The sequence below is a fragment of the Castor canadensis genome, chromosome 14, assembly GCF_047511655.1.
Source record: "Castor canadensis chromosome 14, mCasCan1.hap1v2, whole genome shotgun sequence".
In the NCBI taxonomy this organism is placed as follows: domain Eukaryota; kingdom Metazoa; phylum Chordata; class Mammalia; order Rodentia; family Castoridae; genus Castor; species Castor canadensis.
Window position 1 is genome coordinate 40,528,101 of NC_133399.1, and position 27,095 is coordinate 40,555,195.

A 27,095-nucleotide genomic window follows, 5' to 3' on the forward strand; every position below is an offset into this window, starting at 1 on the left:
AGCTCTATTTCTGTCTTGCCTGTCTCTCCATAGGTGCATCTGTCCCCACGAGTCTGCCGAAGTTCACATGTCTGGCTGGAGGTTGGGGGGCAGTGAAGACGTAATGCAGCTCCCCTCTGTGGGATGCTTATAATTCTTTTGTAGGGTTGGAGATGTCCCCATGTACCTGGGCACACATGTGCTTACTATGAATTAGTGCCTGATGGTAATGCTAGAACCCAGCTTGTCTCAGGTGGGGATGGCCTGTGCCCTGGAGGGTAGGGACAAGGGGACTTGGTTATGGATTCTTTCACATCCTTTTCTTCTGGGGAGGGTAGAGATTCCTCCAATGCTGGGTCCTTGCCTTTTTCATAAGCCATGGTCTAGCCCTTCCTGACACCCACAGCTGCCTTTGTTGCCCTTGTAGCATGTAGCCCTGCCCTTAGCCCTGGCATCCTTCCTTACCTGGCCTTGAGTCCATGGCCTACAGGGAGTCTGTCCTTACAGTCTGCCCACCAGCCCCCAACCCTTCTCTTTCCCTGTGGCCCTTTAGGCATGTCTGCCTCTGCCACCTTCCTAAAATGGGTTATCAGGATCTCTAGGTGTCACAGGTATGTTTTCAGCCTTCAGCTTCCCTGCAGTCAAGGGGTGGGGCTGCCGAAGACACCTGGCATGTTTGGGGACAGTTTGAGTCCTTGTGACCTGGGTTATGTACGTGCTGCAGTCACATGTTCTAGATCCTCAGTTTCATCCACTGGAAGCCATCTGTGGATGGGGCAGGGATGGCCATGCTCTCAGAGTGAGGGACAGAGCAGGGGAGGTGAGCAGCAGGGGTCAGCGGAGCCAGGCCATTCTGTCCCCCTCCTTCCTTTTGTCCTTCAGCTGCCCAGGCCAGGCCCACTCCCTTCCTTCCCTTCCCTACCAGTGCCCCACCACTGCCTCCTGCCCCATTTTTCTTCTACTCCGGCAGAGCTCTGCCTTCACTCCTCCCCATCTACATGCCTGAGGCCAGGCCTACTCTGTCTGTCTGCCTTGGTGATGTATGTGCTCCCTGCCAGCGGACCCCATGATGGTCTGGTCTCAACCTGAGCCTCCTGTGTTCTTGGTGTGAGTCTGGGCCCAATCGCCTGGTGCTTTCTGACTCACTTTGCCCCAGCTGGACTTTCTGCCCTGGGACGAGCCTGGGTTGCTTAGGGCTAGGGTCAGCTGAGAGGGTGGCCAGCTGTGGGCCTGGCTTATGCATCGCCTCTGTGTCCCAGATAGCCTCTGGTTTGTATACAGCAGGCATGATGATGGTATCTGCCAGGATGCCTGGGATGACATATCATCATCCTGTAAAGGAAGCTGTCAGAGCAGAGCCTAACCAGCTTCTGCCAGAACAAAGTCACATGGCTTATAAAGAGGCTAGAACTAGGACCTGGCTGGGGTGGGGCTGGGGTTGGAGTAGTGAAGTGGAACCTTCTGGAAGGACCTTGAAGGAGGTCCCTGCCCCACTGTCCCTAATGGTCATTGTAAGGGAGGGCATTGGCAAGTCTATGACCTGTCTCCCTGGTCACCTCACTATTGACCTAACAGGTTCCAAAAGGACAGAAAGTGCCAGGAGGAGGGCTAGGGGTATAGGCTGCAGGAAAACCCCATGTACCATCCTGCACACTATCTTGGAGATCCTTGAACTGTTTTCATTGTCTTTTTGTTGAATTGTGAGAGCTCTTTATATATTTTGGATGCTAGTCCCTTATCGGATGCATGATTTGCAGGTACTTTCTAGGCTGTCTTTCTTTTTTTTGTGTGTGTGTGTGTGTGGTATTGGGGTTTGAACTCAGAGCTTTGTACTTGCTAGGCAGGCGCTCTGCCATTTGAGCCACACCTCCAGCCCTCTTTTGTATTGGGTTTTTCTGAGATGGGATCTTGTGAACTATTTGCCTGGGATGGCTTCAAACTGCAATCCTTCTAATCTCTGCCTCCTGAGCAGCTGGGACTACAGGTTGAGCTTCCAATGCCCAGCAGTTCCACTTTCTTGATGGTAGCCTATAAAGCAGAAAGTACAATGTACTTTTTCTTTTGTCCAGTGCACTTCTGATGTCATAACTGGAAACTGTCTACTTCAACATTACAAAGATTTACTCTTTTAAAGAGTCTTATAGCTTGGCTTTTATTAGATCTTTGTTCTATTTGGAGTTAATTTTTGCATATGGTGTGAGGCAGAGGTGTAAATTCACTCTTTCCATGTGGATATCCATTGTCCTAAAATGTTTTGTTGACAAACCTATTTCTTGGTATCCTTGTAGAAATCAGCCGATTTTATTTCAGAACTCTTAACTGTGTCCATTGACTGACAAGTCTGCCTTATGCCAATTCCACACTCTCTTGGTTAGAATAGGTCTGTCACCTGTTATTTTGTGTCTAGTCTTGGGTGAGGACATTAGGGAAAAATAAGGCTGATATATTTTTCATGTAAGGGCCCATCTAAGGTGAGGTTAGAACTTTTTTAGTTAGGACCCAGACAGCCCTGGGTTTTCTGTACTTCCCTAATGGAGCCATTGCAACATCTTCAGTTGGATTTTGGCATAAGTAAAGATTTGGCAAAATATTTGTAAATAAGAGGCTCTTCTCCTGCATGTGAAAGTTGGTGAAAAAGTGTCAGATTTTCAGTTCTTTCAAAGGGGAGAATCTGAACCTTGTATTTAGCAGGCTTGGTCTTTGATGGGCCCACAGCTGGATTATAGTGTGTTGTCAGTTTGCTTTTCCTGTATGCTTGGATCTTTTTACAGTTTTAGCAGAGCTAAAACTTGCTCTGCCTGACTCGCAGAAGAGTGTCCACACCAGCAAGTTACAGTGTGACATACTATCTACCAGCTGGAGCTTTCATTAGGCTTCTGCCTTTTGTCCCACTAATGGCCCTTTCCTGGTTCTGCACCCCATCCAGGTTCACACTTGGGTTTAGCTGCCCATTTTCTTGGACTCCTGGGCAGTCCCAGCTCTTCAGTCATTGTGGGCTCAGTCCTTGTCTCCCATGACCTTGACACTTGTGTTTCACTTGGCGTTGTCTGGTTTCCTCTGAGTGGTCTCTGGGCAGTGTGTTGGGGGCATGAATGCTGCTCCATCTCACTGTGGTCATGTCAACCTTGATCTCTGGCTGAGATTTTCCCACTTGAAAGTTACTTTCTCCCTTTTGCACTTCACACTCTGCAGATAGTGTGTTCTTCAGACTCTCACCTGTTGACTTTTGCATCTGTGGGTCTTCCCTGCTTCCTATCACTGTGGCATTCATGGTGTTCGATTTCATGTTGTTCCTCTTGTTTCCTTGACACTTCTTAAGTAGGATTCTTTGGAGAAGAAAGCTGTCCCTCCCCTTATTTGATTCCACTTTAAATTTTTTATTGTAAAGATGTCTGAATGCTTATTTTATTTTGTGGGTTGTAATCCAATCTCATCTTTAGTTCATCCCACTGGGGTGACTCCATCCATGTATGTCCCTCCCGCGTTCCCATCATCTGAGCATTTCCTTCCTCTCCGGCCCCACAGATGCCCCACACTGATCTTGTGTGTCCACTGCCCCAGCCCTGGAGTTGTCCAGGCTCTTTGCAGGCTCCCGATGTTGGAGAACTGTACTTAGAAACCACATTGTGGGGCTGGGTGTGCTTCATGTCACAGAGTATCCTGGCTTCCAGGTCCCGTCCCATCAGCCGACAGGGTTGGGAGTCAGGACACCAACTGTGTGTTCATACACATCTCTACTTCCATCTCTTCCGTCCATCCGTACATACATCTTTGGAAGCTCAACTTCATGCTACTAAGCAGTAGGGTGTGGAAGTCACTGGGCCCTTCTGAGACTCGAGTGACACCCAAATTGTGAGGGTAACATGGAGTCCCCTGCAGAAGGGTCACTGTTGGGCTAGAGGCATGGGTAGTAGCAAGAAATGTCATGTCCCTTGTGAGGGTGGCTTCGGGCTTGTGGCCCTGGGAGGAATAGGCAGGGCTGGGCACTAAGCCACCCTGGATCAGGTAACTGAGTGTGCAGGTGAAGGGACCCCTTTATTTTGGGCCCTGAGGCTTCCCAGGTAACTCCCTACCCTCAGAGCCATATCCGTCCCAGGGCAGGACATGGGCATGTGGTTGGGAGAGACCCTACCCTCTGACAGGCTCGTCCCACCAGGAGTCAGCCTGGGTGACTGAGGTGACCCTTGGGCAAGTAGGTGGCAGTCCCAAGGCAGGGGCAGTCCCTCAGGATTCAGTGCAGTGTGGTGGTATGGCTAGCTCCTTTCCTATTGCCTGCTGCAGGTGCCCCCGGCCCCCTGCTGGCTGTTCGCAGAGGAGCCAAGGGTAAGACAGAAGTGCCTAGCAGCATTGTTGCACAGCAGTTAGATCTGGGGCCCTGGGTTGTCATTGCAGGCTGCTCTGGTGCTGCAGCTGACTTCCCATGCCAGCTCTATTCTTAGTGCCCCAGATTTGCCCAGAGCCCACAGTGAGGTCAGCGGACTGGGGCCAGGCAAGGACGTGACTCAGACCTAGTAGCCCCAGGCCTTTCAGTTTGCTATTCTCTAAATTAGCAGGCTTGTTTTTAGAAGTGCTTCAGATTTACAGATGGGACAGATACGACAGAGTGCCTGTCTTACCCTTCCTCCATTTTCCTATTGTTAAAGGTTCACTCTGGTGGGGCATTTGTACAGTTGGTCATTAGCGAATCAGTGTTGCCCCATTATTAACTAAATGCCACATACATTCTGACTACCAGTTTATTCCTGCACCCTCTCTCTGTTCCTGATCCAGTGCAGCGTCAACGTGACACAGTCACCACATCTCCTCATGTTCCCTTGGTCACTCACCTTGGGCAGTTTTGAGGAGGACAGACAGACTGTCTTCCACTAGGCTTGTCTGCTGTTTCATGGTCAGACATGGGCCCAGGTGGAAGGGAAGGGGCCTCCTTGTCACATCCTGCCCAGGGCCTGAGCCCTCCACATGGTTGGTGACCTGTGTGGCTAATGCTGGCCCCAAAGTCATCCATCAGGTCTTCCCACCAGGCAGTGCCTCCTTCCCTGCTTTCTGTATGGAAACATCAGGGAGGGTGTCACATGCAGGGGGCTATGCTAAAGATTGGGAGCACCTGAGACCCTCCCGTCCTTGCCCTTGGTCTTGGGGCCAGGTCTGGGGCCAGGTCTCAGCATCCCAGAGCCTCCCAGGTGGCAACTGGCCAGCCTGGGGGCCCTCACCCAAGGAAGCACTAGAGGTGGCTAGCCTGGCTCCCTTCCCACTGTGCCAGGGCCAGGGTGGACAGCAGCCCCAACTTGGCCTGGGCCCTGAGACTTGGGCTTGACCTCAGCTCTGGAGCCACTAGCCTCCCAAGCAAGGGTAGGAGGAACTATGGTCTCAGAAGCCTGGTGGCATCTGTTTGCATAATGGCACACCGTGATCTCTTTAGCTGCTCTTAGGGCTTCTCAATCTTTCAGACCAATGTTGGTGGGTGGCCCACAGTGTAATGAGGGAAGACAGTATGCAAAGATATGATTATATATGACATGGAGACACAGGAGCCCATTGAGACGAGGGCAGAGCTGGAGCTGGCAGGACACAGGGGAGCAGCCTGCCCAGCCCATGGGCTGAAACTTTCCTCCACCCCTGTGATCAGGGATGCATGTATAGCAAACTGTTTGTTCCCTTCACTGCTCTGACAGATGACCACAGACCAAGTGGCCCAAAGCACACATTGCTTCTTACAGCCAGAGGCTATGAGCCTTACTAGGTTGCAATCCAGGTAGGGCAGGACTGCTCCCTCCCAGATGCGTTCGTGTGTCCCAGCTTCTAGAGGCCCTGCATCCCTTGGCTCGTAGCCTCTGACCTCCTGCTTCCCTCTTACCTGGACCCTTTGGTGACACTGGGCCCCAGATGGTGGGATGCTCCCAGCTCAGGGTTCTTAGCTTGATCCCATGTGCAGGGTCTCCTCTGCTCTGAGAGGTAACCTAGCCACAGGTTCTGGGAATGAGGGCTTGGCTACCTCTGCTGGCCATAGTCACCTCAAGAGTTCCCAGGTGTCCAGGGCACAGACTAGTGCTTGATGGCAGGGTTGGGGAGTAGGGAGACTTTGCCCCTGGCCAGGAGGAAAGGGCAGTGAGGGCCCTGGGAAGTACAAGTAGTACAGAGGAAGGGGTGTGCAGCCTGTGGCCCCAAAATCCACTGCTCAGTGTGGGCTTCAGTCTAGGGGTGAAGCCTGGTAAGAGAGAAGGAAATCATGAATTGATTGGGCCCGATAATGTTGAGAAAACCACTAAAAGTAGAAAACATCAGAGGATGGTGTGTGTTATAAGAGTGTTTGTCAAATTTGTGTTATTTAAACCTTCTGCTGGATCACAGAAAGCATGTGGGGACTTAACAAAACTAGAGCCCCGGGGGATCAGCATCCCTTCCAGAAGCTGGAAACCCCCTCACCCCCAGAGGACTTGGAGTTGCAGGTCAGACAGAAGTCCACAGTGGAGCTGAGGGCCTTCTTGTGCAGAGGCACAGGCTAGGAAGTGGCAGGCTTGGCCTTCAGAGCTGCAGACTACATTGTCAAGGTCTTATATCACAGAGTTTAGCCTCCCATCCTACCTCTGTCACCAAATGCTGAGTGTTTGAGTTCTTGTGCCCACAACTGTTGGTCACTGTCCAGATAGGTCCTGACCTCCATGGGCCACAGCTCCCGCAGCCCCTGCCTTACTTGTCCTGCACTCTTGCTGTGTGGGGGTGTGAATGGAGTGTCAGGTGGCTTTTCCACGTGACTTTTCTGCTTTGGAGGAGGCAAAACCTGTTAAAAAGTCTTTCAGCGGCTGTCTGTGGCTTAAGGGTTCCAGAATCTTTGGTGGTAATTTGACTATTGACGGAAGCCCTTGCTGCTCCAGCTCCTAGTGTTTAACAGCTAAGCTTAACGTGAGCAGTCATTGGGAGACGTTAATTAGGCAGAGTGCTTCAGTTACAGATGTCATGTTCTTGAAAACTGGTGAGGGTTTGGAAAAGTTGGAACACAGGCCAGTGTCCAGTACTGCATGGTTGCCTGGGAAGAGTGTAATTTAGAATGAAAACCTGAGATTGCAGAGGTTTAGTGAATGGTGTTTGTTTGCACATTGTAGGAGCTGTCCCTGTCACTGGAGGTGACTGACAGGAAGAAATTCTGCTGATTACTGGAGCACCCATCAGCCAGCACCTTGGCCACCTGGAATCTACCTGGCAACTCAGAAGTAAGTGAAACAGTGGCTGCAGCAGGCCCAGGGTGGTCATCCACCTTGTGCAACGCTGCAGGAGGAGGTGGTGACCCGCCCTGTTGATAGTTCCTGGGTGTTGGGGCCATGCTGTCCTTAGACAGAACAACCTCCCTACCTTCCCAGTGCAGAGGTGGTTCTTTGAACATTTCTTCACTGAGCTCATAAGCTCCATGTGCACACTTCTGCCTCTTAGCAGCCAAATTCCAGCTCCCTTTTGAGAATTCCAGGGCCTCTGCCCCTTGTGCATCTCGGGTCCCCTATGACACCTCCTGTGGGTAACATAGGATACATTCACTCACCCATGCTAGGAAGGGGACAGGACGGTTACAGCATGCGTGGGGATGGTCTCTACCAAGGCCTTTCTGCAGTGCTGAGGATGGAACCCAGAGCCTTGTGCATGCTAGATAGGAGCCGTACCCCTGAGCTCTCCCCCAGCCCCATGTGACACTTTGATACATGCATACGGCGTGTAATGTGTAAACCAGGTTAAAGATGCCTGTCTCCTCAAGCATTTTTCATTTATTTCTCCATGCTGAAAACATTCCGTGTCTTTCTCCCAGCTTGTTTAAAATGCAGTACTGTGATCTGTGGTCACCTATAGTGCAGTAGCATGCCATCGCTGATTTCTCCTGCTAGGGTCTACGTAATGCTAGCCATGTCTGGCCATACATCAAAATCTTAAGGTCTTGTACCCTTGTCCAGTACTGTAACAAAGCTAACTTTGGACATGCACTTTCATGTCTGTGCACATGATGGGTGATGTCTCCAGGCTAATCACAAACACCCCCTAGATCAGGCGTGGCAGCTCAGCCTATAATGCTAGCTACTTGGGAGGTGATTGGGAGTATCACAGTTCAAGGCTCACCTGGACAAATAGTTTGCAAGATTCCATCTCAACCAATGGCTAGACATGGTGGCAAAGGGAAGCACAAATAGGATTATGGTTCAGGCTGGCTTGTGGTAAAAGTGAGACCCTATTTCAAAAATAACCAACATGAAAAGGACGGGCTCAAGCGATAGAGTGCCTGTCTAGCAAGCGCGAGGCCCTGAGTTCAAGCCCCAGTACCTGCCAAAAGCAAAACAAGACAGAAACCAAAACCAAAAATCATCTCTAACTGTGGGCTCCATGTGGTGCTGTGTTCTCCAGCTCTGGGGAATGAGGATGTTCATGACGTCTGAGGCCATTTTGGTACCTCCTCCTGTACTGTTGTGATGGAATCGTTTTTAAAAAATTAAAACCAACGTAGAAGAGAGAGTAGAATGTGGAGGAAGCATAGGCCTTCAGGGTAAGAGACATGATCGTCACTTTTCTTCTGCCACCTTTGGTTATTAGTAGAACCCTGAGCAAGGGGACAGGGGATTGTCATTTGTTTTCCCTTGCACAGTTTAGGGATACTCATTATCCCTCCCTACTGGAAGTGTGCTTTGGTGGCAAGGACCTGACTGAGATGGTGGCATCTCTGGCCAGATCTCCTGGGACTTAGATCCTTGGGAGCAGATGGAGTGGGGCTGGGAAGAGGAGAGGAAGAGATGCCCCTTAGGGCCCAGGACCTTTTGCTTTAGTGCTCATCGAGTCCCCATGTCTTTCCATCATACATTGGCCATTTCCATTTGTCACTAGTTTTGTAACTTTCCCAGGGCTCTGTCCAGTATAGCAAATACTGTGTTCTTTTTGGGCCTCCTACTGCAATCTGTCTAGTCTCGAACACCTGCACCATCAAGGCCCAGAGACCTTGCCAGTCCTCAGCATCTGGCTCATGGGGGACATGGGTTGATTGTTGTACACAGGGTAGCATTCTGTGCCAAGCACCACTGTTCTCAGACAGACACGCACGTGGCTGGCAAGGGGCTGTCAACTGGCTATTTCTCACCTGCCGTTGGGGGTAGCTCTCTGCCTTCATTCTCCATCCTGCCCCTGGGGAAGTCCATCTCAGGGCCAGAGTCTAGGTGGGGACATTGTGGGCATCTGTGCCGTGGGCTGTGGGAAGTCAGGACACCACCCAGCCACAGCAATGCCATGTGGGCAGGGCTGGAGCTCGCTGTGGCCAGAGCATCCCAGCCACAGCACCTCCCTGAGTGGCCTGAACTCCCTACCCAGAACCCATGTTTGCAGAGCACTGGGCGAGGGGCAGACAGGAGGGTGGCCTCAGGCCCATTGTGCTCATAACCAAGAGAGCCCTCTCAGGCTGACCTGGAGTGCCCTGTCTTGTCACTTATCCCTGGGCTGGTTCTTCTCCTGGGTTGAGGAGGAGCTGGTCAGGATGGTGAGAGATGGCCTCTGGGATGGGGGTCATGGGTATCAGGGAGATGGGCTGAGAGGGAAGCCAGGATGCTCACCCAGGGAAGAAAATGGGAGCTGGCTTGGCCCAGGCCATGGTGACCTAAAGAGGTGGCTGTTTTTTTAATTATAGTGCCTGTACTGAACTAGCGCTTACTTACCATATGATTCTCTATCAGTGGTCTCAGCTTATACAGCAGTCCAGCTTTAGACCACGACATGAGGAGGAACACAGGGATCTTGCTCTTCCTGGAGGGTTGACACCTACTGCCACCATGACAGGACCCAGGACCTCCATGTGTGCCTGAAGGCCCCACTTCTGCTGTGCAAGTAGTCCTAACTGGGGACTTTAGGGTGCCACCCATTCTGTACATGGGGCCCCCATGGGGCCAGCTCTGCTGGCAGACCCAGATGCTGAGTCCTGCCCAGCCTGAACCTTGCAGGCTGAGTGTGTGACCAGAGCTGGAAGTGAGCCAGTGCCCAGCTGGGTTGCCCTCAGAGATGGGCACAGCTCCCAGAGCTCAGGGGTCCAGCATGGTAGAGACACATTCACGTCCTGGGGGCTTTACAGAAACCTGCAGGGTCACTGAGTGTGCCTTGGTGGCTGCTGTAACAAATGACCACCAATGTGGTGTTTGTTGTCTTTTGCTTTGGAGGTTAAAGGGCACAATGAGTGGCATGGGGCCAAAGTCACATTGCTATGCTTGGTTCCTCTAGAGGCTTCTGCCTGCCTTTTCCCAGCTTCAGGAGACAGTCTGCATTCGTTGGCTTATGGGGACCAGTGTTGCATCCTTACAGCTCCCTCTCTGACCTGCAGCTTCCTGCCTCCCTCTCAGGACATTGTGACTTCACTGGGCCCAGATAATCCAAGTGGTCCCCATTTCTGTACTTAATCCTATCTCAAGAATCCTCTTGTCCCAAGTGGTGACATAGCCACAGGAGCCAGAGTATAGAGCAGGGCTATCTTTGGGGACCAGTGTTCTGCCCTCACCATCCTTAGGCAGCCTCTGCTCTGCCTCTGGGGCAGTAGGACCCCACCCATTCAGATGCTTCCTCCCTGGCTGTCCTTTAGTGAGCAAGTTTTATCAACTTTATTTCCCGTGCCCTGACCCTTGCAGCCAGGACTCTGAGCAAAATGACACCACAGGCCCTTGTTCTCAGATTCCTAAGGCTGTCTGTGGGCCTTGAGGGGCTGGGAACTGACTGCCGGACCTCCTGGCTTTGTCCAGGTGGGGTGGGCCAGGGCAGCACAGCGGGGCACACACAGCCAGCTTTGCGGATTGGAAATTGAGTTTTATCACAAGCGTTGATACTTCACAACACTGTGCCAGTGTGGCATGGAAAGATTCACACATTAGCTTAAAGCCATGTGCTTTTCTTGTCCCTGCCCCAGTGTCCTGTCTGTCTCCAAAGGAACCCCCATGTCCCCCTCTGGAGTTCTTGCCTGTATCTGGAGTCTTCTGTTAGGATGGGGTGGGATGTGGGCAGCCAGCAGGGCCTTGGTGGCGCACACAGCCTTATTGACCCAGGAGCCCAGGACCTCTTGAGTGGGAGATGGAGGAGGGTTCTCTGTGGAGGGACAGCAAACAGAGCACAAGTGCCTGTTGGTCAGAGCCAGCAGATGAGCATCTGGTGTGGGGTGCTTTTGCTGTGTTCATGCATGCTTTTGGCGTTTGCTGAGTGGTCCAAGCATGTTACAGGCCTGTGAACTTCGCCTCAGGAACTCAGCCCCATCCTCAGAGGTGCAGCTTCCAATGTAACCATGGAAAGCAAGCATTGCTTCATGGTCAGCTGACAGCAGCCTTTTCCCACACTTCCCCACTTGTTCTCAAATTGTGTGGTGGGGCGTCTTTCACCTTGCATGGTGGGTTGGGGTGGGGTCTCCTTGCTCTTTGCGTTGACAAGAATTGCCATTGCTTAGGAAGTGCAGAACTTTATTCCTTCCTTCTCTCCCTGCTCTGTGTTCTCGTTCTCTCTTTCTAACAGCTTGATTGAGATGTAATTCATGTACCCTGCAGTTACCCTTTTTAACTTGTACAATTCTAAGGATTTTAGGATGTCCCCAGACTTGTGTAACCATCACACAATCAGTTTTAGGACATTTTCATCTCTCTACAGAGAAACCCCTTAAGCTAGGGTGCATTGTAGGGTCTTCACTGTCTGGCCTCTCACAGAGCTCGGTATCTTCAAGGTCCCTCCATGTCATAGTGTATGGCAGAGCCTTGTCCTTTTCATGGCCAAATGATGCTCCAGCATGTTGACGCTGCATGGGTCTGCCCTCTGTGGATGGGGGTCTGGGTAGTTTGCATCCTGTGGCTGTTGTGACTCGTGCTGCTGTGGACATGTGAGCATGTGAGCTTTCAGGTGGATGTCTGTTTTTATTTCACTTGGGCTCGTTCCCAGGAGTGGATGGACTGGCCACGTGGTAGCTGCTGTTAACCTTCCCAGAGGCTGGTGCTGCAGCGGTTGCATTCCCCAGCCAGGCATGAGGCTGCATCTTCCCCCAGCTCTTGTCCCTCCTGATCCTGTTACCCTGATGGGAGTGAAGGGTCCGTCCCTCCTGTGGTTCTGATCTGTGTCCTTTCCCATGTTCACTAGCCACTGTAGGTCTGCTTTGGAGAACCCTCTGTTCAGGACTGGTCCAGTTTTTAATGAGCTATTTGTCTTTCATTGTCTAAGGCTCCACCTCTTTTTTTTTTTTTTTTTTTTCATTGCTGGGCTTTGAACTCAGGGCCTATACCCTGAGCCACTCTACCAGCCCTTTTTTGTGACAGGTTTTTTCGAGATAAGGTCTCATGAATTATTTGCTGTGCTGGCTTTGAACTGTGATCCTCCTGATAGCTGCCTCCTGAGTAGCTAGGATTATAGGTGTGACCCACTGGCACCCAGCTAAGGCTCTACTTTTTGGTGTGGCACAGCACTGTGGACCATAGTACTCTTTTTGGACAGCTCTGTGACTTCCCTCTTGGGGACTGTCATGAACTGTAGGCAGTTTTGGTAACTTGGGGGTGGTTCTCACCACTGAACTTAAGTCAGACTCTTCCCTCCCTTTCTGTCTCCTTCCCTCCCTTCTTTTTTTGTGGTACTCGGGATGGAACCCAGGATCTCACACATGCTAGTCACCCTGCCCTCCTTTTTTATCTTTGAAGTGTGTACGTGTATGACTTTTATTCCTTGTCTTTCACAGAACAAGGCAAGGACTATGGTGTGGAGATTAGGAACCATTTAAATTTTCTCCTTTATAATTTAACTGCTAAAAAAAGCCATGTCAAAATGGGGCGTGCTGCTTTGTGCTTGTAATCCTGGCACTCAGGAGGCTGAGGCAGGAGGATCATGAGTCTGAGGCCTGTCTGGGCTACCTAGTAAGATAAAAAAAAAAAAAAAAAAACCTAATGAAAAATAGTCATTCACGGTCCACTGCCCAAGCACAGGGATTCCTTGTCAGTGTGCATGTGCGGAGAACCTGCCTGTCCTGCTTCTCAGGTGGCAGGTCATCTCCAAGGCAGGGTTTTGATGTGAGACGCTGCTGCACCCACTTTCCAGTACCCTGTGCAGTGTATTGAGTCCCCAGTTTGTACAGCACGAATCTCAAGCCTACGCAGACAGCATAGCCACCAGCAACAGACCAAAGGTGTATATCTGACTGGGGGCTCAGAGCTGTCCGTTGGACCACCCAGCCCTAGGGCTCTACCTGCCCTGTATACTCTGGCCTAGGCAGGAGATGAACAGGCAGCATTGCCAGCAGACTGTGCTGTCCTCTGCCCCAGGCAGAGGGCTGGGCTGGTAGAGGCAGCCCCTCCTGCAGAAGAACCTGGAGACCCCACTACCATTGTCACCCTGGGGGCATGAGGAGGCTGTGTGGAGGCAGACAGGACAAGGGAGCTGGTGGGAGCCTGTGAGGCCTGGGGCCCATTCCCCACGTGGGTGGGAGACACAGGTGGTCACAGAAAAGCCTAGCTGGGCTCTGGGCCCACTATGGCTTACTCTCCAAGAGGCTCTGACCTCCCCTGTGGCCTCTGTGCGCTCTGCAGTCAACCACGAAGAGGGAGGCTGTTGTCCAGAGTCTTCATGCCTCCCACCAAAGGATGCACAGCTCTGATATGTGCTTCCTGCCACCGCCACTGAATCTGGGCTGCAAGTGACATCCTGAGGAGCTGGCCTTTGGCCCAGCCATTTAGGACTGGGGAACAAAGCTGAGACCAGGAAGTAATCATGCCCTGTCTACCCCCCATCCCCCAACTCTCACCACATCTGCCCAGGCAGTTCACTGCTGTGCCTTCCTGTGGCTCCCCTGCCCAGGTCATGACACTCATGTTCCCATCAGGGACTTCATTTCTACTGCTCCCCAAGGACAGCTGTGGAAGTCCTGCCTCTGCCTGCACTTGTCATGCAGCACTGGGTGGGAGGGGACTGTGGGATCTAGTGCATCTGAGCGGCTGGTGGGGGTAACAGGTGGGGATTTGAGTACTGGGCCTGGCAGAGGGTGAGGGACAGTTTGGTGGGGGGCGGAAGAGCTGAGACTTGTGGGCTGGGTCAGAGCTTGGTGGGAGCAGCTCTTGGGTAGACCACCAGGATTATGATGCCTGCTGTTCTAGAGTGCTGTTTGACCAGCGCTTTTCTTTGTAGACACTGACAGAGAGCCCTCGTTCTCCTCTGTCCACAGTGCACTCATGGCCATATGGCAGACTCGGCTCTATACTTACCCTGAAAGGAGAAGCTAAAAGGATTTGGTACACAGAGCTCAGGCCGGGCTCTGGCAGGGTGTCCCCATTAGTGGCCCCTCACCACAGGCCAGCCAAGGCTGGAACTCTCAGAGCCAGGTCTTGGCTGCAGGCCCAACCCTGTATGCCAGGATTGTGGGTGGCTGAGGACACTTAGCTGACGGAGGACAGGCAGCAAGGCTAAGCCTTTGGCCTTGCTTCAGCCTTCATGAAGGTGGGAGCCTCTGGGGACTCCAGATTCAGCTCTGCAGCTGATTACTAGCTGTGTGCTGCCCTCTAGTGTCCATTGCAGGCAGCACTTTGGGAACCCAAGACCCCCATCTTGCTAACAGGGAGACCTCTTCCAGGATAGGGGCTTTCTGCCTCTCTCTTCCTCCTAGGGCCACTGAGGATGTGCGTGTGTGGGGGGGTGGACTTTTTTTTTAATGTTGGATATTTTTGAGATAGGGTCTTGTGAATGATTTGCCTGGGCTGGCTTCGAACTGCATTCTTCCTGATCTGTGCCTCCTAAGTAGCGAGGATTACAGATGTGAGCCACTGCATCCAGATGATCTTGTGTTCTCAGGGCCCCACAGACCAGCTCCCCCGGCCAATCTGAGCAGTAGGTGTGGTGCTCAGCAGCCTTGTCCTGCAGCAGCTCGGGTGGGGGGAGGTGAGCCATTTTTCTGACCAGGCCACCAGCTCTCCTGGTCAGGGCACCCACTTTGGGCCTGCCAGCCAGCCAGGGGTAACCCAGGGTACTCACAGCTAGGCCCTGCCTGACAGATCAGGGTCCGCTGCTCACCAGTGGGACAGTGTCACCTGCCAAAGCCCAGCCACTGCTCTTGAGTGTGTACCCGGCTCTGAGGTATATGCACTGATTTGAGCCCCATGCCGTGGCTGTGGATGAGCCTCTGATGAGAACACTTTCATTTCCAGGGCCTCTGGTGAACAGGAGTGCACGGGCCTCAGTTGCCTTGGCTTCTGAAACTAGGACACTTCTGGTTTTAATTAGTTGGAGTCAACTTGGCCTTCGTGCTCAGTGCAGAGCAATGAGACGCTCAGTTTCCTCTCTCACCCTAGCTCAGCTGCCGCCTTTGTCCTCCTGAGGCTGCGGGTATTTTTAGCATGATCTGAGGGAAAAGGTGACACAGGATGGCAGAGTGGCACTGACTTGCTCACCCTCTCATTTCCCCCACAGGTGTGGTGCCCACACAGCTGCTGCAGCCATGGGGTCTGAGGACCATGGGGCCCAGAACCCCAGTTGTAAAATCATGACATTTCGTCCAACAATGGAGGAGTTCAAGGACTTCAACAGATATGTGGCCTACATAGAATCACAGGGAGCCCACCGGGCGGGCCTGGCCAAGGTGGGTGACCGGGCTGCCTTCTCTGAAGGTGCTTGATTTGTTTGCTTGGCCACTCTGGCTGAGTCTAACAACTCCCGTGTGAGGACTTCTCGCCAAGTGCCAGGCTACTTTGTGTGCTCTGGAGTTGATTGGTGATGAGTGTGGACCCAGGCCCTGGGGAGCAGTGGGCTGAGTTGGGACACAGACCCTGCTGTGGTGAGGTACGGTAGCATTCTGGACCTACGCTAAAGCCCCACCCCAGGGATGGGGAAGTCAGGAAGGAGGCCTTTGGGGAGGCGGTACTGGAGCCAGAGTTTTTGCCTTTAATTCCTAGTTAGACAACAGTGACCCAGGTAGAATGGGCTGGCTGCTCTCTCATAGATCTTTTCGGTCTTCCCCAGTGCATGTGTGCATTAGTGTGAGTGCATGTGCACGCGTGCCAGCACACCCCTGTGTCGTAGCATGTGGCTTTCTGTGCATTCTGCAGGTCTCTGTGTTTCAGTGAGTGTCTGGGGAGATTAATTAATAACCATGCGTATTTGGAGTTCACGAGTCACTCCTGGGACACTTTGCTGTTGCTTTATCTAGGACTAGGATACCATGTGCAAATGGTCCCTGCAAAGCGCAGGTGCAGGCTCTTGGTCTGGAAGCAGTGTAGGGAGCCTGTGGACAAGTGGGCGCAGCAGGCGTGTACCAGCAAAACTTTGGTCATGGACCCCGGCTGTGCATTTCACATCCTTGTCACAGCTACAAGACACTCTTATTTTTGTGTATTCCCCCAACCATTTAGAGATGGTGAAAAGATTCTTCACTTGAAGGCCATAGGAGAGCAGGCAGGTGGCTGGATTTGGCTTGGAGACTGCGTTTGAGGGAGCGAGCATCCTTGGACACCTCCTGTGGTCCTCCACTGGGGTTTGGTTGGTTTCGTAGCTGCCTTTCATCTTCCCTCTCAGCTCTTGTGCCTCTGATGCCACTCATCACTTCTCATTTTCTGTCACCTTACATCATTGCCATTTCACTTCAGTTGCTTGCTGGCCTGGCTTTCCTTCCTACTGCTTTCAGCATCTTCTGTCCTGAGCTGTCCCCTCTGCTGACCTGTCTTTCTTGTCTTCTCCCACCTCTGCCTTGTGCTTTCCCTCTCCGTATGCTTGGCCATCTTGTCCTGATGTCTGCTTTAAGTGCTTAATTCTGATGGTCCAGGTGTGTGCTGGCTTATATGCATTCCTGGCAAACTGTGTAGAGCAGACGTTTCTAGGGCTGAAGGTTTCTGAGCCTGTTTCCATCCTCCTGGTTTTGCAGGCTCCTCTCCCTCTCTGCTGCCACATTCTCTTTTACTGCTGTCATGTGTAGGAGGACGGGCAAGATGGTGGCGAGGTCCTGCGTGGCCTTGGAGGCATGCATAGCCATGAGCATGTGAGAGTAGGTTCGGGGGAGGTTGGTGCCATGCATGCAGGCAGTGGGAGCCTCTGGCACCTGCAGTCCCATTGACACACATGGCACACTATGCACACATCCTCCTCCCATTGCCTAGGGACTGATGGGCTCAGGGAAGTATCTGCTTCTGGGTACCTCTGCTTTTTCCACATAGGCCCTTGACTCTTGGAGCACCAGCCTCTCTGCAAAGGACCACAGACCCCTCTGGCTGTATGTGAGCTGTGAGGACAGTGTCCCCTCACCCAGTCTCATGCGCACGCACATGCCTGCATTCTGGGGTTTACCTGCTTTCATATATCTGTCTTTGCTTGCCACCCCCAAAACCCTGCAGCTCCATGGAGCTGGGTGGGTGGGTCGGTGCCACGAGCACAGTGAGCAGGGCTGGGAGCTAGAGATGCCAAGTGCAGGAGCCTACTTGGGATGTGGAGCCTAGATCATGCTCCTCTGCCACTGAGAATACTGTGAGTCCCCAGGCCCTGTGGGAAGTGCTGGTTGGGAGGAGTCATGGCGTGGAGTCCTTGGAGTTCAGGCTTCTCTCTCAGTTCTTGTATGACATCTGCAGCTGCTTGAAGCGCAGCCAGCACCCCTCAGCTACCTCATGGCTATGGACGAGTGTCACTGTACCTCCTCCCAGCGCTGGTTGAAGCAGGCCCTCCAGGCACTCCGTGTCTGCATCAGCCTAGGAGCCATGCCAGGCCTGGATTGTGCCGAGTGTGGTATTGTGTCAGATGCTCTCATCCTCTCTGGTGCTTCCTTAACCATGCTTTGCCTGGAGTGTGCCTGGGGGTCCCTCTCCACAGGGTTCTGAGGGAGTTGGTACAATGCCCCTTTGTCCTAAGGGATCTGCCTAAGGCCACGGCTCTGAGAGCAGCGGGCTCAGCATGTCATGGACATGCTGAGGAAACTGAGGCACAGAACCTAGCCAGGGGCCCTCACTAGGAGGGGGCAGGGCTTGGACCAGAGCCTATGGCCCAGGCCAGTTCAGACATAGGGACACAGTGAAGACAGCCACAGGAGGATGACACCATCACCCTTCAAAGACAAATGTGGGGGCAGAACTCAACCCGACCTCCATCCAAGAGCTGTTCATCACCATGCCCCTCCCCGAGGTGAGCATGGACCCTAGGGGTGTACCTAGAATTCCCTTCTTTCTGGATGTCCATGTGGCTGCAGGGCCTATCACAGAGGGGACAGTGGACACAGCAGCCCAGGGCTCTTTGGATAGCAGACCCAGGACTGAAACGTTGCTCTGGATTGCTGTGGCGGAGGTTCCAGGCTGGCGTGGCTCCCTGTGGTAGGACATGCAGCACTTACAGCAGAGGTGCTGTGAGGGAGTCGGCAGCCTGTGCAACACACAGGCATCATTGCATTGTGGCTGCAGCTGACTTAGAGTGGCTAGAGGAGACAGCTCCATAAGGAGTCAGCTCGCATCCCTCATTAGCTCTAAATTAGGGTCTCTCCCCATGGACTCTGGGTGGAGTCCTTCTCTGTGGGGTGTCCCAGGTCCTGCAGGTGCTGAGCAGTGCCCCTGGCCTCCACCACTGCATGGCAGGAGCTCCCTAGTCACGACAGCCACACACATGTCCAGATACCAGCCGGGGTCTGGGGAGCAGGGAGGGGGATGGGGCAGAAGCCCTTAACCAAGACCCCTGCTGACTGCTGTTTGGGGTGTGATGGTAAATGAACTTGCAGCACCTCTCCGCTGTCAGCGGGCAGCTGGGGTGGAAGTGTTTGCGCTGCAGGTGAAATGTGGTCTTTCGTCAACGTGATGGCAGAGTCCCTGAGGGTGGTAAGTGTTTCAGCTGTTTTGGAAGCTGTCAGTGAATTTAGTGTCCATCCCGTCTTCTCAGTGACCCTAAGTGGGTGAGGTCAGCCTCCAGAACAATTGGCTTGTGAGTTGAAATGTGAGGTGAGGTTCCTTTTCCCAAAGCTGCAGGACCAGGAGGGAGACTGGGGGCCTGCACGCCCCCACACAGGCTGCCTGAGGCTTAGGGTGGCTGAGGAGGCCAGCTCAAGGAGCTGCGCTGTGGCCTCAGGCCCTCACCTCGGGGAGGGGCTAAGATGGGACCCCTGCATGGTGATGAACAGCTCCTGGATGGAGGTCGGGTGAGTTCTGCCCCCACATTTGTCTTTGAAGGGTGATGGTGTCATCCTCCTGTGGCAGTTCACATCTGAACTGGCCTGGGCCATAGGCTCTGGTCCAAGCCCTGCCCCCTCCCAGTGAGGGCCCCTGGCTAGGTTCTGTGCCTTAGTTTCCTCAGTTGTCAGATGGGGGCAGTGCTTTACTGTCCCACAGGGTTGCTGCAGGGAGCAGATGTGCTGGGCCAGCAGGCTCAGCATGACACCCCGTGTGACAGACTCCTGCCCAGCCTGCCTCCTGTTTGGAATTGTTGCCCTCCCCACGGCCTCATGCTGCTGGCCTCTCACCCAGCACTTGTGCCCTCTTCTCAGGACTTCTGGCTTCTTCATTTGCTACAGAGCATCCTTCTCTCTCATAACTGGTCTCTTCTGTCAGAATGTGGGTACCAGAAGGGCCAGCGTCTCTGTCTCCCAATGTTTCCTAGTCTTCAGGACTAAGAAGGCCGCATAGCAGGTGCTGGGTACAGCTGGGCTATGTTGAGGCCCTGAGCTGCTCTGCCTCCATCCTGCAGGCTCATCTTTGCCCTGGACGCATGCATGATGGGTACACTACTGTTTCCTGCTACTAGGGGTGCCAATGTGCAGTATCCTCCACCAAGCACACAGGTTCAGGTTTGAAAGCATCTCAAAATGTGAGGTCTTTCAACCCATAGCTCATGCCCATAATCCTACCTACTTGGGAAGTTGAGATTGGGAGGATTGCAGTTCCAGGACAGGCCAGGCAAACAGTTCATGAAACCTCATCTTAACAGAAAAAAGTTGGGTGCAGTGGCATGCACTTGTCATCCAGGAATGGTGGAAAGTGTAAAATAGGAGGATTTCAGGCCAGGATGGCCTGGGCAAAATGCAAGATCTGTCTCCAAAATAACCCGAATAAAAAGGGCTGGAAACATGACTCAAGTGGTAGAGTGCCTGCCTCGAAGCACAAAGACCTAGCACCATCAAAAAAGATTTCCCAAGTCCTGAGCTCTCAGGACACACAGCCCCAACCCCAGGTGTTTGCTCAGTTTGTGACCATGCAGATACATGACAGGGTTGGCTCTAGTGCCGGGGAAAGTTCCTGGCTGTCCAGGCCCCAGTCCAGCTGCAGAGGGACCTGCTGGCAGCCTCTGGGGTTGTATCTCTGTCTCAGCAGGTACCAGCACTCTCTGGGGACCTTTGATGAAGGCCTTGGGCTGGGGGCTGAGAGATCCTACAGGAGGTATGTTGCTGACTCCTCTCTCCATCTTGTAGATCATACCCCCGAAGGAGTGGAAGCCACGGCAGACATACGACGACATTGACGATGTGGTCATCCCAGCCCCTATCCAGCAGGTGGTGACGGGGCAGTCAGGCCTCTTCACGCAGTATAACATCCAGAAGAAGGCCATGACCGTGGGAGAGTACCGCCGGCTCGCCAACAGCGAGAAGTAGGTGGAGTAGGGCACAAGCAGGCCAGGCTCCAGAGGTGCAGAGACAGCAGCTCTACAGCCCCCCAAGGCACACGTGGCCCAATTTACTCAAATCCCGTAGTTCTCAGAGGCCCAGCTTAGGCACACAGCCTGCCTACACCCTTATCATGGCTGCTTCATGTTGGGTCCTTGCCTTGTTCTGTCCCTGGAGTGTTTCCCACACCCTTTAGAACCCCCAGAGAAGATTCCCTGGCATGCCTACCATTGCCACTTTCTGGCCCCACTCAGCTGAGTCACACACTCCTTACATTCAGTTCATCTGACATACACGTGGACACATAGCCACCATGTTCTCTGCCCTGTGTCACCCCAGACCCTGAATCTTTGTATCTCCAGTTCATATCTTGGCTCTTGCAAGTGGCTCATGAGGGGATAGCCTGGTCACCCAGTGTCCCTGCCCCCTTCCTTGGTCTGCAGAGGGGGGACAGGAGCCACTGAGCTGTCTGAGCCTTTGCTCCAACTGCCCCCAAGGTGTGTTCTGACCTGGGTCCAGGGCCCAGTTCTGGGGAGGATGGACCTGTGGGGGCACTCACATTATCTTAGGGAACACCTGTTTCCCTACCCCCAAGGAAATGGCTGCATCTGCACCTGGGCAGAGCCTTTCCACTGGGTGTTGTACTGTGTTCCTTGGGTCCAGGGTGGGTACTTGGCACCCTAGCCCTGCTCTGAGCCTATTTGGGGTGCTGTTGTCCCTAGGTACTGTACCCCAAGACACCAGGACTTTGACGACCTGGAACGCAAATACTGGAAGAACCTCACCTTTGTCTCCCCCATCTATGGGGCAGACATCAGCGGCTCTCTATATGATGACGTAAGTCCCAGGCCAAGGCCCTTGATCTGGAGCCCAGGGCTTCTGTTCCTGGTAAATGGGGAGGGAAGGGTCACCTTGATCTTGACTGAGGAGGGTAAGAACCTTGTCAAAGATCACCTGTGCCTTTTCAGGTGCCAGTGACTCAGGGTCTTAGGCTGACAAACACAAGCCTGGGTGAGCAGATTTCCCATTCACTCCTACTAAAGTCTAGAGCCTACCTGGTCCTTCACAGCTGGCCTCAGGAGGGCTGCCCCAGCTGGGGGGCACAGCATATGTGGGCTCAGACCTTTCCTGGAGTTTCTGCACCCTGTTGATCCAGCACATTCTCTCACAGTTCCTGTCGCCCCATCTCCTTGTAAGAGTCACCCTGAGCACCATCCTCACCTGCCTCAGACAGGAGGCCCCTGGGGTCATGGGCAAGGTTAGGACCTGTGCTCCTGGGCCTGTCTGAGGGCATGGGGTGTGCTCCCCTGCCCAGGGTTGGACCTCCCAAGCTCCTGGCTTCTCATGCACATTGCCGGGGCAAGAGGAGTGGGGCTGGGAAGGAGGGCAGCTTTCACCTCTGTGACCACCTCCAGGAAGTACAGGAGGCCACTGGCCCTGTCTTCTTTCTGGGGACGAGACAGGAGCCATTTTCTAGGGCCTCTGCAGGACCAACCCAAGAGAAGGCAGCATGGCAGCTTCTGTTCCTTAAGCACCCACCCGTTCCACCTGTGATTTTTAATGGTTGTGGCTCTGAGACGCCCTGCCGTCTTGTCTTAGTCACACCCCACATCTAATTTGGAGCTGAGGTTGGAATCCTGGTGTCTGGTGGTGGCACCAGCTTGCTGTGCCCTGTCACCCTGGTCACCTCTACCAATTTTGACTTGGACACAGCTCTTTAATGCCAGCCAGCATCCTGCCACAGCACTGCTGCCAACTGTGTAGTGGCCACGTCTTGGATGGGGCCTTGTCCCAACAGCCTCAGAGGGCTGGAGGGCGTAGCTCCCACAGTGAAGGAGTGGCATGAGTCAGATGCTGTGGCACGCAGCTTCCCGTGTGAGGCTGTTTTTATTTTTTGTTGTTGTTGTTAGTTACATCTTCTATTGATCCACGCACAATCAGTTGTCTTCTAGTTTGTTGAAGCAGTAAGTCAGACAGTACTTGCCATAGTAATGTCTGTCAAAGTGGCTAGCCGTAAAAACTCCAGCACCACATTCATCTGAAGGACACTTAAGATGAAGACGACTGATTTTCCCATTTTCATTCACCTTACGGTATTTCAGAACAGCCTCTGAACTTAACCTTCTTTTTCTTATGCTTAATTCTTCTTGGAAATCGTGTAAGACTTGCTCTTCGTAGCACCACCACGAATTCTACACACCAGATGAAGGGTAGACTCCTTTTGAAGGTTGTAGTCTGATAAAATGTGTCCATCTTCTACTTGCTTACCAGCAAAGGCCAGGCTCTGCCGACTAGGAGTTCCTTCCTTATCCTGGATCTTGGCCTTGACACTTTCTATAGCATCAGAGGGTTCAGCCTCAAGTGTGGCGTCTTCCCAGTGAGGGTTTTACGAAAGTCTGCATCTTGGATGTAGTTCCATGGCAGATGGTGGATTGGAAAGTGATTGTTTTTTTTAAATGGTGTTACTGAGGTATAATTCACCCAATTAAAGTACAATTCAGTGACCTTTAGTACATCCAGAGCTCTGCAGCCATCACCTCTACCAATTTTAGAACTTTCTTGTCAACCCACCAGCAGTCACCCTGTCCCCTCCCCCACTTCCTGTCTCTGGATTCGCCTGTTCTACACGTTTCCTATCAATGGAGTCACACTGGGGATTTTTCTGCCTGGTTCTCTTACTGAGCACAACGTCTGCAGGGTCCCTCCATGTTGTGGCATGTCAGTGTTGTGGCAGTCATCGTGGCTGTATGATGTTCCTATGTGTTGATGGACCTTGCTGCATGTAGCCATCCATCCGCTGAGGCGCATTTGGGTGGTCTCCACTTTTTGGCTGCTGTGAATATCCAGCTGTGAGCATTCCTGTCCGAGCCCTTGCATGGCTGTGGGTTGTTTTTCCTCTCAGCTGTGTGCCTGAGGGAATTGGTAGCCGTGTGGTTCCTCTCGGTCTTCCTTGGAGTGGAGCCACTGTGCTGAGTTTCTTCTACAGCAGCTGCGTGGGGCTCCACTCCCCCAGGCAGGCTCGGGGTTCAAGGCTCTCCACATCGCCCAGCACTCAGTCTCTGTCCCTGGGATGTGACTAGTCATATTGAGTGTCTTTTCCTGCGCACGCTGCCACTGTACATCTTTGGAGAAGTGTCTGTGTTCTTACACATACTCGACTTGTTTTTTCATTTTTGACTTTTATGTATTTTTCATACATTAAGGGTGTGAGATGTGAGTTCCTCATCTAATGTGTGACTGACAAATATTTTCTCAATTCTCCATTCTGTGGGTTATCCTTTGAAACCCCCAAATTTTAATTTGGTAAAATCCAACTTGTCTCTTTTTTCCCTTCATTTATTGCTTGTGCTTTTGGTGTCCCATTTAAGAATCAATTGCCAGCTCCAAAGTCAAGAGGATCTATTATGCTTTCTTTAAGACTTTAGTAGTTTTGGATCTAGGTCTGTGTCCATTTTGAGTGGGTTTTGGGTGAGTTTTTATATGTGATGTGAGTTACGGGTTCACATTCACTCTTTTGGGGCTGGGGACACAAGTGGCAGAATGCCTGTCCAGCAAACTTGAGGCCCTGAGTTCAAACCCCACTATTGGAAAAAATAAAAGCCAATTTCAAATTCCCTCTTTGCGTGTGGAAATCCAGTTATCCCAGCACCATTTGTTAAAAGACCATTCTGTCCCCATGGGACAGCCTCAGTACTAGGTGGGAATCCTAGATTGTTATTTATTTTTGATTTATTTAAGAATAGAGCAGTCTTAGAGTCACAGCAAAATTGAGCAGAGAACACAGTGTCCCCATGTTCCCCTGGCCTCCCTGACCATCGACATCTACCACAGGAGGGGTACATCCTTACAGTTGATAAGTCTTCACGGCGGTGTCACTGTCACTGAAAACCCAAGGGCTCACTCTTGCTGTTGTGTATCCTGTGGGTTTGCACAAATGTGTAACAGCATGTGTCTTATTACAGTACCATGCAGATGCTTCCCTGTCCTAAAAATCCTCTGTGCCACCTCCTCACCCCTGACAACCACTGATTCTCCCTCCTGTCCCCATAGCTTTGCCTTGTGGGAATGTCATAGAGGTGGATCACACAGTGTCATCTTTTCACACTGCCATCTTCTCTCATCCACTACAGTTAGGCTCCTCTGTGTCTTTTTTTTGGCTCGATGACCCATTTCTTTTTAGAGCTGCTGATATCCCATGGTCTCGATGGACCCATTTACTCATCCACTTCTCTGCTGAAGGACATCTCTGTTGCTTCCAAGGTGGGCAGTGACACAAAAACCTCATGCAGTTTTTTGGGTGAACATAAGTTCTCAGCTTCGTTGCTGAAGAGATTTCAGGATCAAATGCTAAGAAAAGATTTAACTTGCCAAGAAGCCGCCCACCTGCCTTCCAAGTAGCCACACCACACGTGTTCCCCGCTCTCCATGATGGAGCGTTCCCGCTGCTCCACGTCCTTCAGCATTCAGCAATGTCAGTGCTCTGCATCTTGGCCATTCTGCTGGGGTGTGGTGGTGTGTCACTGTCACTTTAGTTTGCAGTTCCCGCTGGCATATGACATGGAGCATCTTTCCATGGGCCTGGGGAGACATCTGTTCAGGTCTTTGGCCCATTTTTTCATGAGGTTGTTTGCTTACTGTTGGGTTTCAACAGATCCTTGTGGCTTTTGAATAAGTCCTTTACTACATGTGTCCTTTGCAAATCTTTTCAGTCTGTGGCTTGTCTCCTTGTTGTCTTAAGGATTCTGTGAGACTGTTTTTAAATGAAAGTGGAAGAGTTAGCGTCTGGCCCAGTGAGAAGCTCTGGCCTCCTCTTGGGCGTTATTGCCAGCCAGCCAGTAGCAATGGCCTCATGAAGGGGTCAGTGGCCATGTGTGACCTTCAGTGTGCCAAGGCCAGGCCAGTGAACTGCATTTGCCTCAGGTCCTGGGGGAAGTTAGGGCCTTGGCCCACTCATTTGCCATGCCTGACATAGAGCAGCACTCTCCTGTTATAGATGGGGAAACCGAGGCCAAGAGCACAGAGGCACCTGGTCTGGTCACAGGATGAATCAGCACCTCCTCCTGTCCCCTTCTGTCAGCCTGCAACACGAGCCACCACATTGAGAGCGTGTTGTGTGGACAGTGGGGCAATTAGACTGGGCTCTGGGTGGACAGTGACCTGCCTGGTGTCCCCTGCACCGACCTTCGGCAACCTCTGTTTTCGAGGATGTGGGCTTCTTACCCTCACAACAAGCAGTCAGGGAGCTGTGCTCCAGGCTCCCACCAGGGTCACCTGGCTGAGTCAGCACTGGTCCAGCCTTGTCCAAGAGCCTGGGACTTGGGAACAGGAACGCTGGCCCAGGGTGGATCTGGGACGGGAGAGGACGCTCAAGTTCACGAGCGCACTGAGCTCCTGCTCTGTGTCTCAGCGTCACAGCAAGCTTGGCCCTGTCTCCAGGGGCCAGAAGTTGATTAACGTGTATTTACGGAGCTTTTAGGACAAGGCAGTGTTTGTTTGCTTGTGGCATTAAGAGCCCTGTTGGTGCGTGGGGATTCTATCCTGGTTTGAAAGCTGTCTTGTCTCCTCTGACAGCAGGTGCCAGAAAGAGCTGTCATTGAGCCATTGAGCCTGGGCTCCGGCACCAGTGCTGGGTTCGTCCCCTTGGAGATTTTGTTCCTCCTTTGGTGTCGTTGACTTAGAAGCAGCTTAGTTATTCACAGCTGAGCTGCAGACCTCACAATGCGGTCCCACCTCACTCCATGTGCGTACACACAGCATAGAATCCAAAGTAATGCGGGGTGTGGGGGGCAGGCCGAGTGGCTGCACACTGCCTTCTTATTCACAAAGCTGGGGCTGGCAGAAAGCCCAGGGCCCAATCAGCCCCACTGGACCTCAGACATAAGGTGGCTGAGGGGCTGATGTGGGTAGACTTTGGAGTGACTGACAGCCCCTGAGCTGCCTGGGCCTCTACAGAGGCCAGCTCAAACCCTGGGATCCAAAGGTGGGCAGATCCATTTTTCCTGTTCTTCCCTGGGTGTCTGGGGGGAGGAGAGGGATAGGCTAGGGCTAGGGGTACAGGTGTCCTGGGCACAGGTGTCCTGGGAATGATACCACCTGACTGCGTGCTCTGCTGCCCCACAGGATGTGGCCCAGTGGAACATTGGGAACCTCAGGACCATCCTGGACATGGTAGAACGTGAGTGTGGGACCATTATTGAGGGTGTCAACACCCCCTACTTGTACTTTGGCATGTGGAAGACCACCTTTGCCTGGCACACTGAGGACATGGACCTCTACAGCATCAACTACCTGCACTTTGGGGAGCCCAAGTCCTGGTGAGTGCCCTGATGCATGGCTGGGCTGGTGTCGGGGCCGTACGGGTGAGGCAGACGAAGGCCAGGGTGTGATGGCTGGAATCCTCAGGGCAGCCCTGGTTTGCCCATCAGGTTTGAGGCTGGAGCACAGTGCTCCCTCCTAAGATTGGAGACTCCCGGAGACATGGCTGCTGTCCAGAGCTGGGCCATGCCAGGCTCCGTGTCCCTGGGCCTCACAGCAACAACTGCTGTGCCCCTGACTAAAT

The 27,095-nt window shown here is 52.7% G+C and overlaps 1 protein-coding gene across 4 annotated transcripts in view; it reads left to right on the forward strand.

Annotated features, from left to right (window-relative positions):
• The window catches only part of Kdm4b (lysine demethylase 4B), a 122,443-nt gene that overhangs the window by 19,949 nt on the left and 75,399 nt on the right, over positions 1-27,095 (forward strand). For all 4 annotated transcript variants that reach the window (XM_020172387.2, XM_020172389.2, XM_020172391.2 and 1 more), the window contains exons 2-6: positions 7,080-7,187; positions 15,391-15,559; positions 20,345-20,520; positions 21,259-21,373; positions 26,657-26,850. In XM_020172387.2, the coding sequence (XP_020027976.1) occupies positions 15,419-15,559; positions 20,345-20,520; positions 21,259-21,373; positions 26,657-26,850 (626 nt within the window). In that variant the 5' untranslated portion in view covers positions 7,080-7,187; positions 15,391-15,418. The remainder of the gene's footprint in view (positions 1-7,079; positions 7,188-15,390; positions 15,560-20,344; positions 20,521-21,258; positions 21,374-26,656; positions 26,851-27,095) is intronic.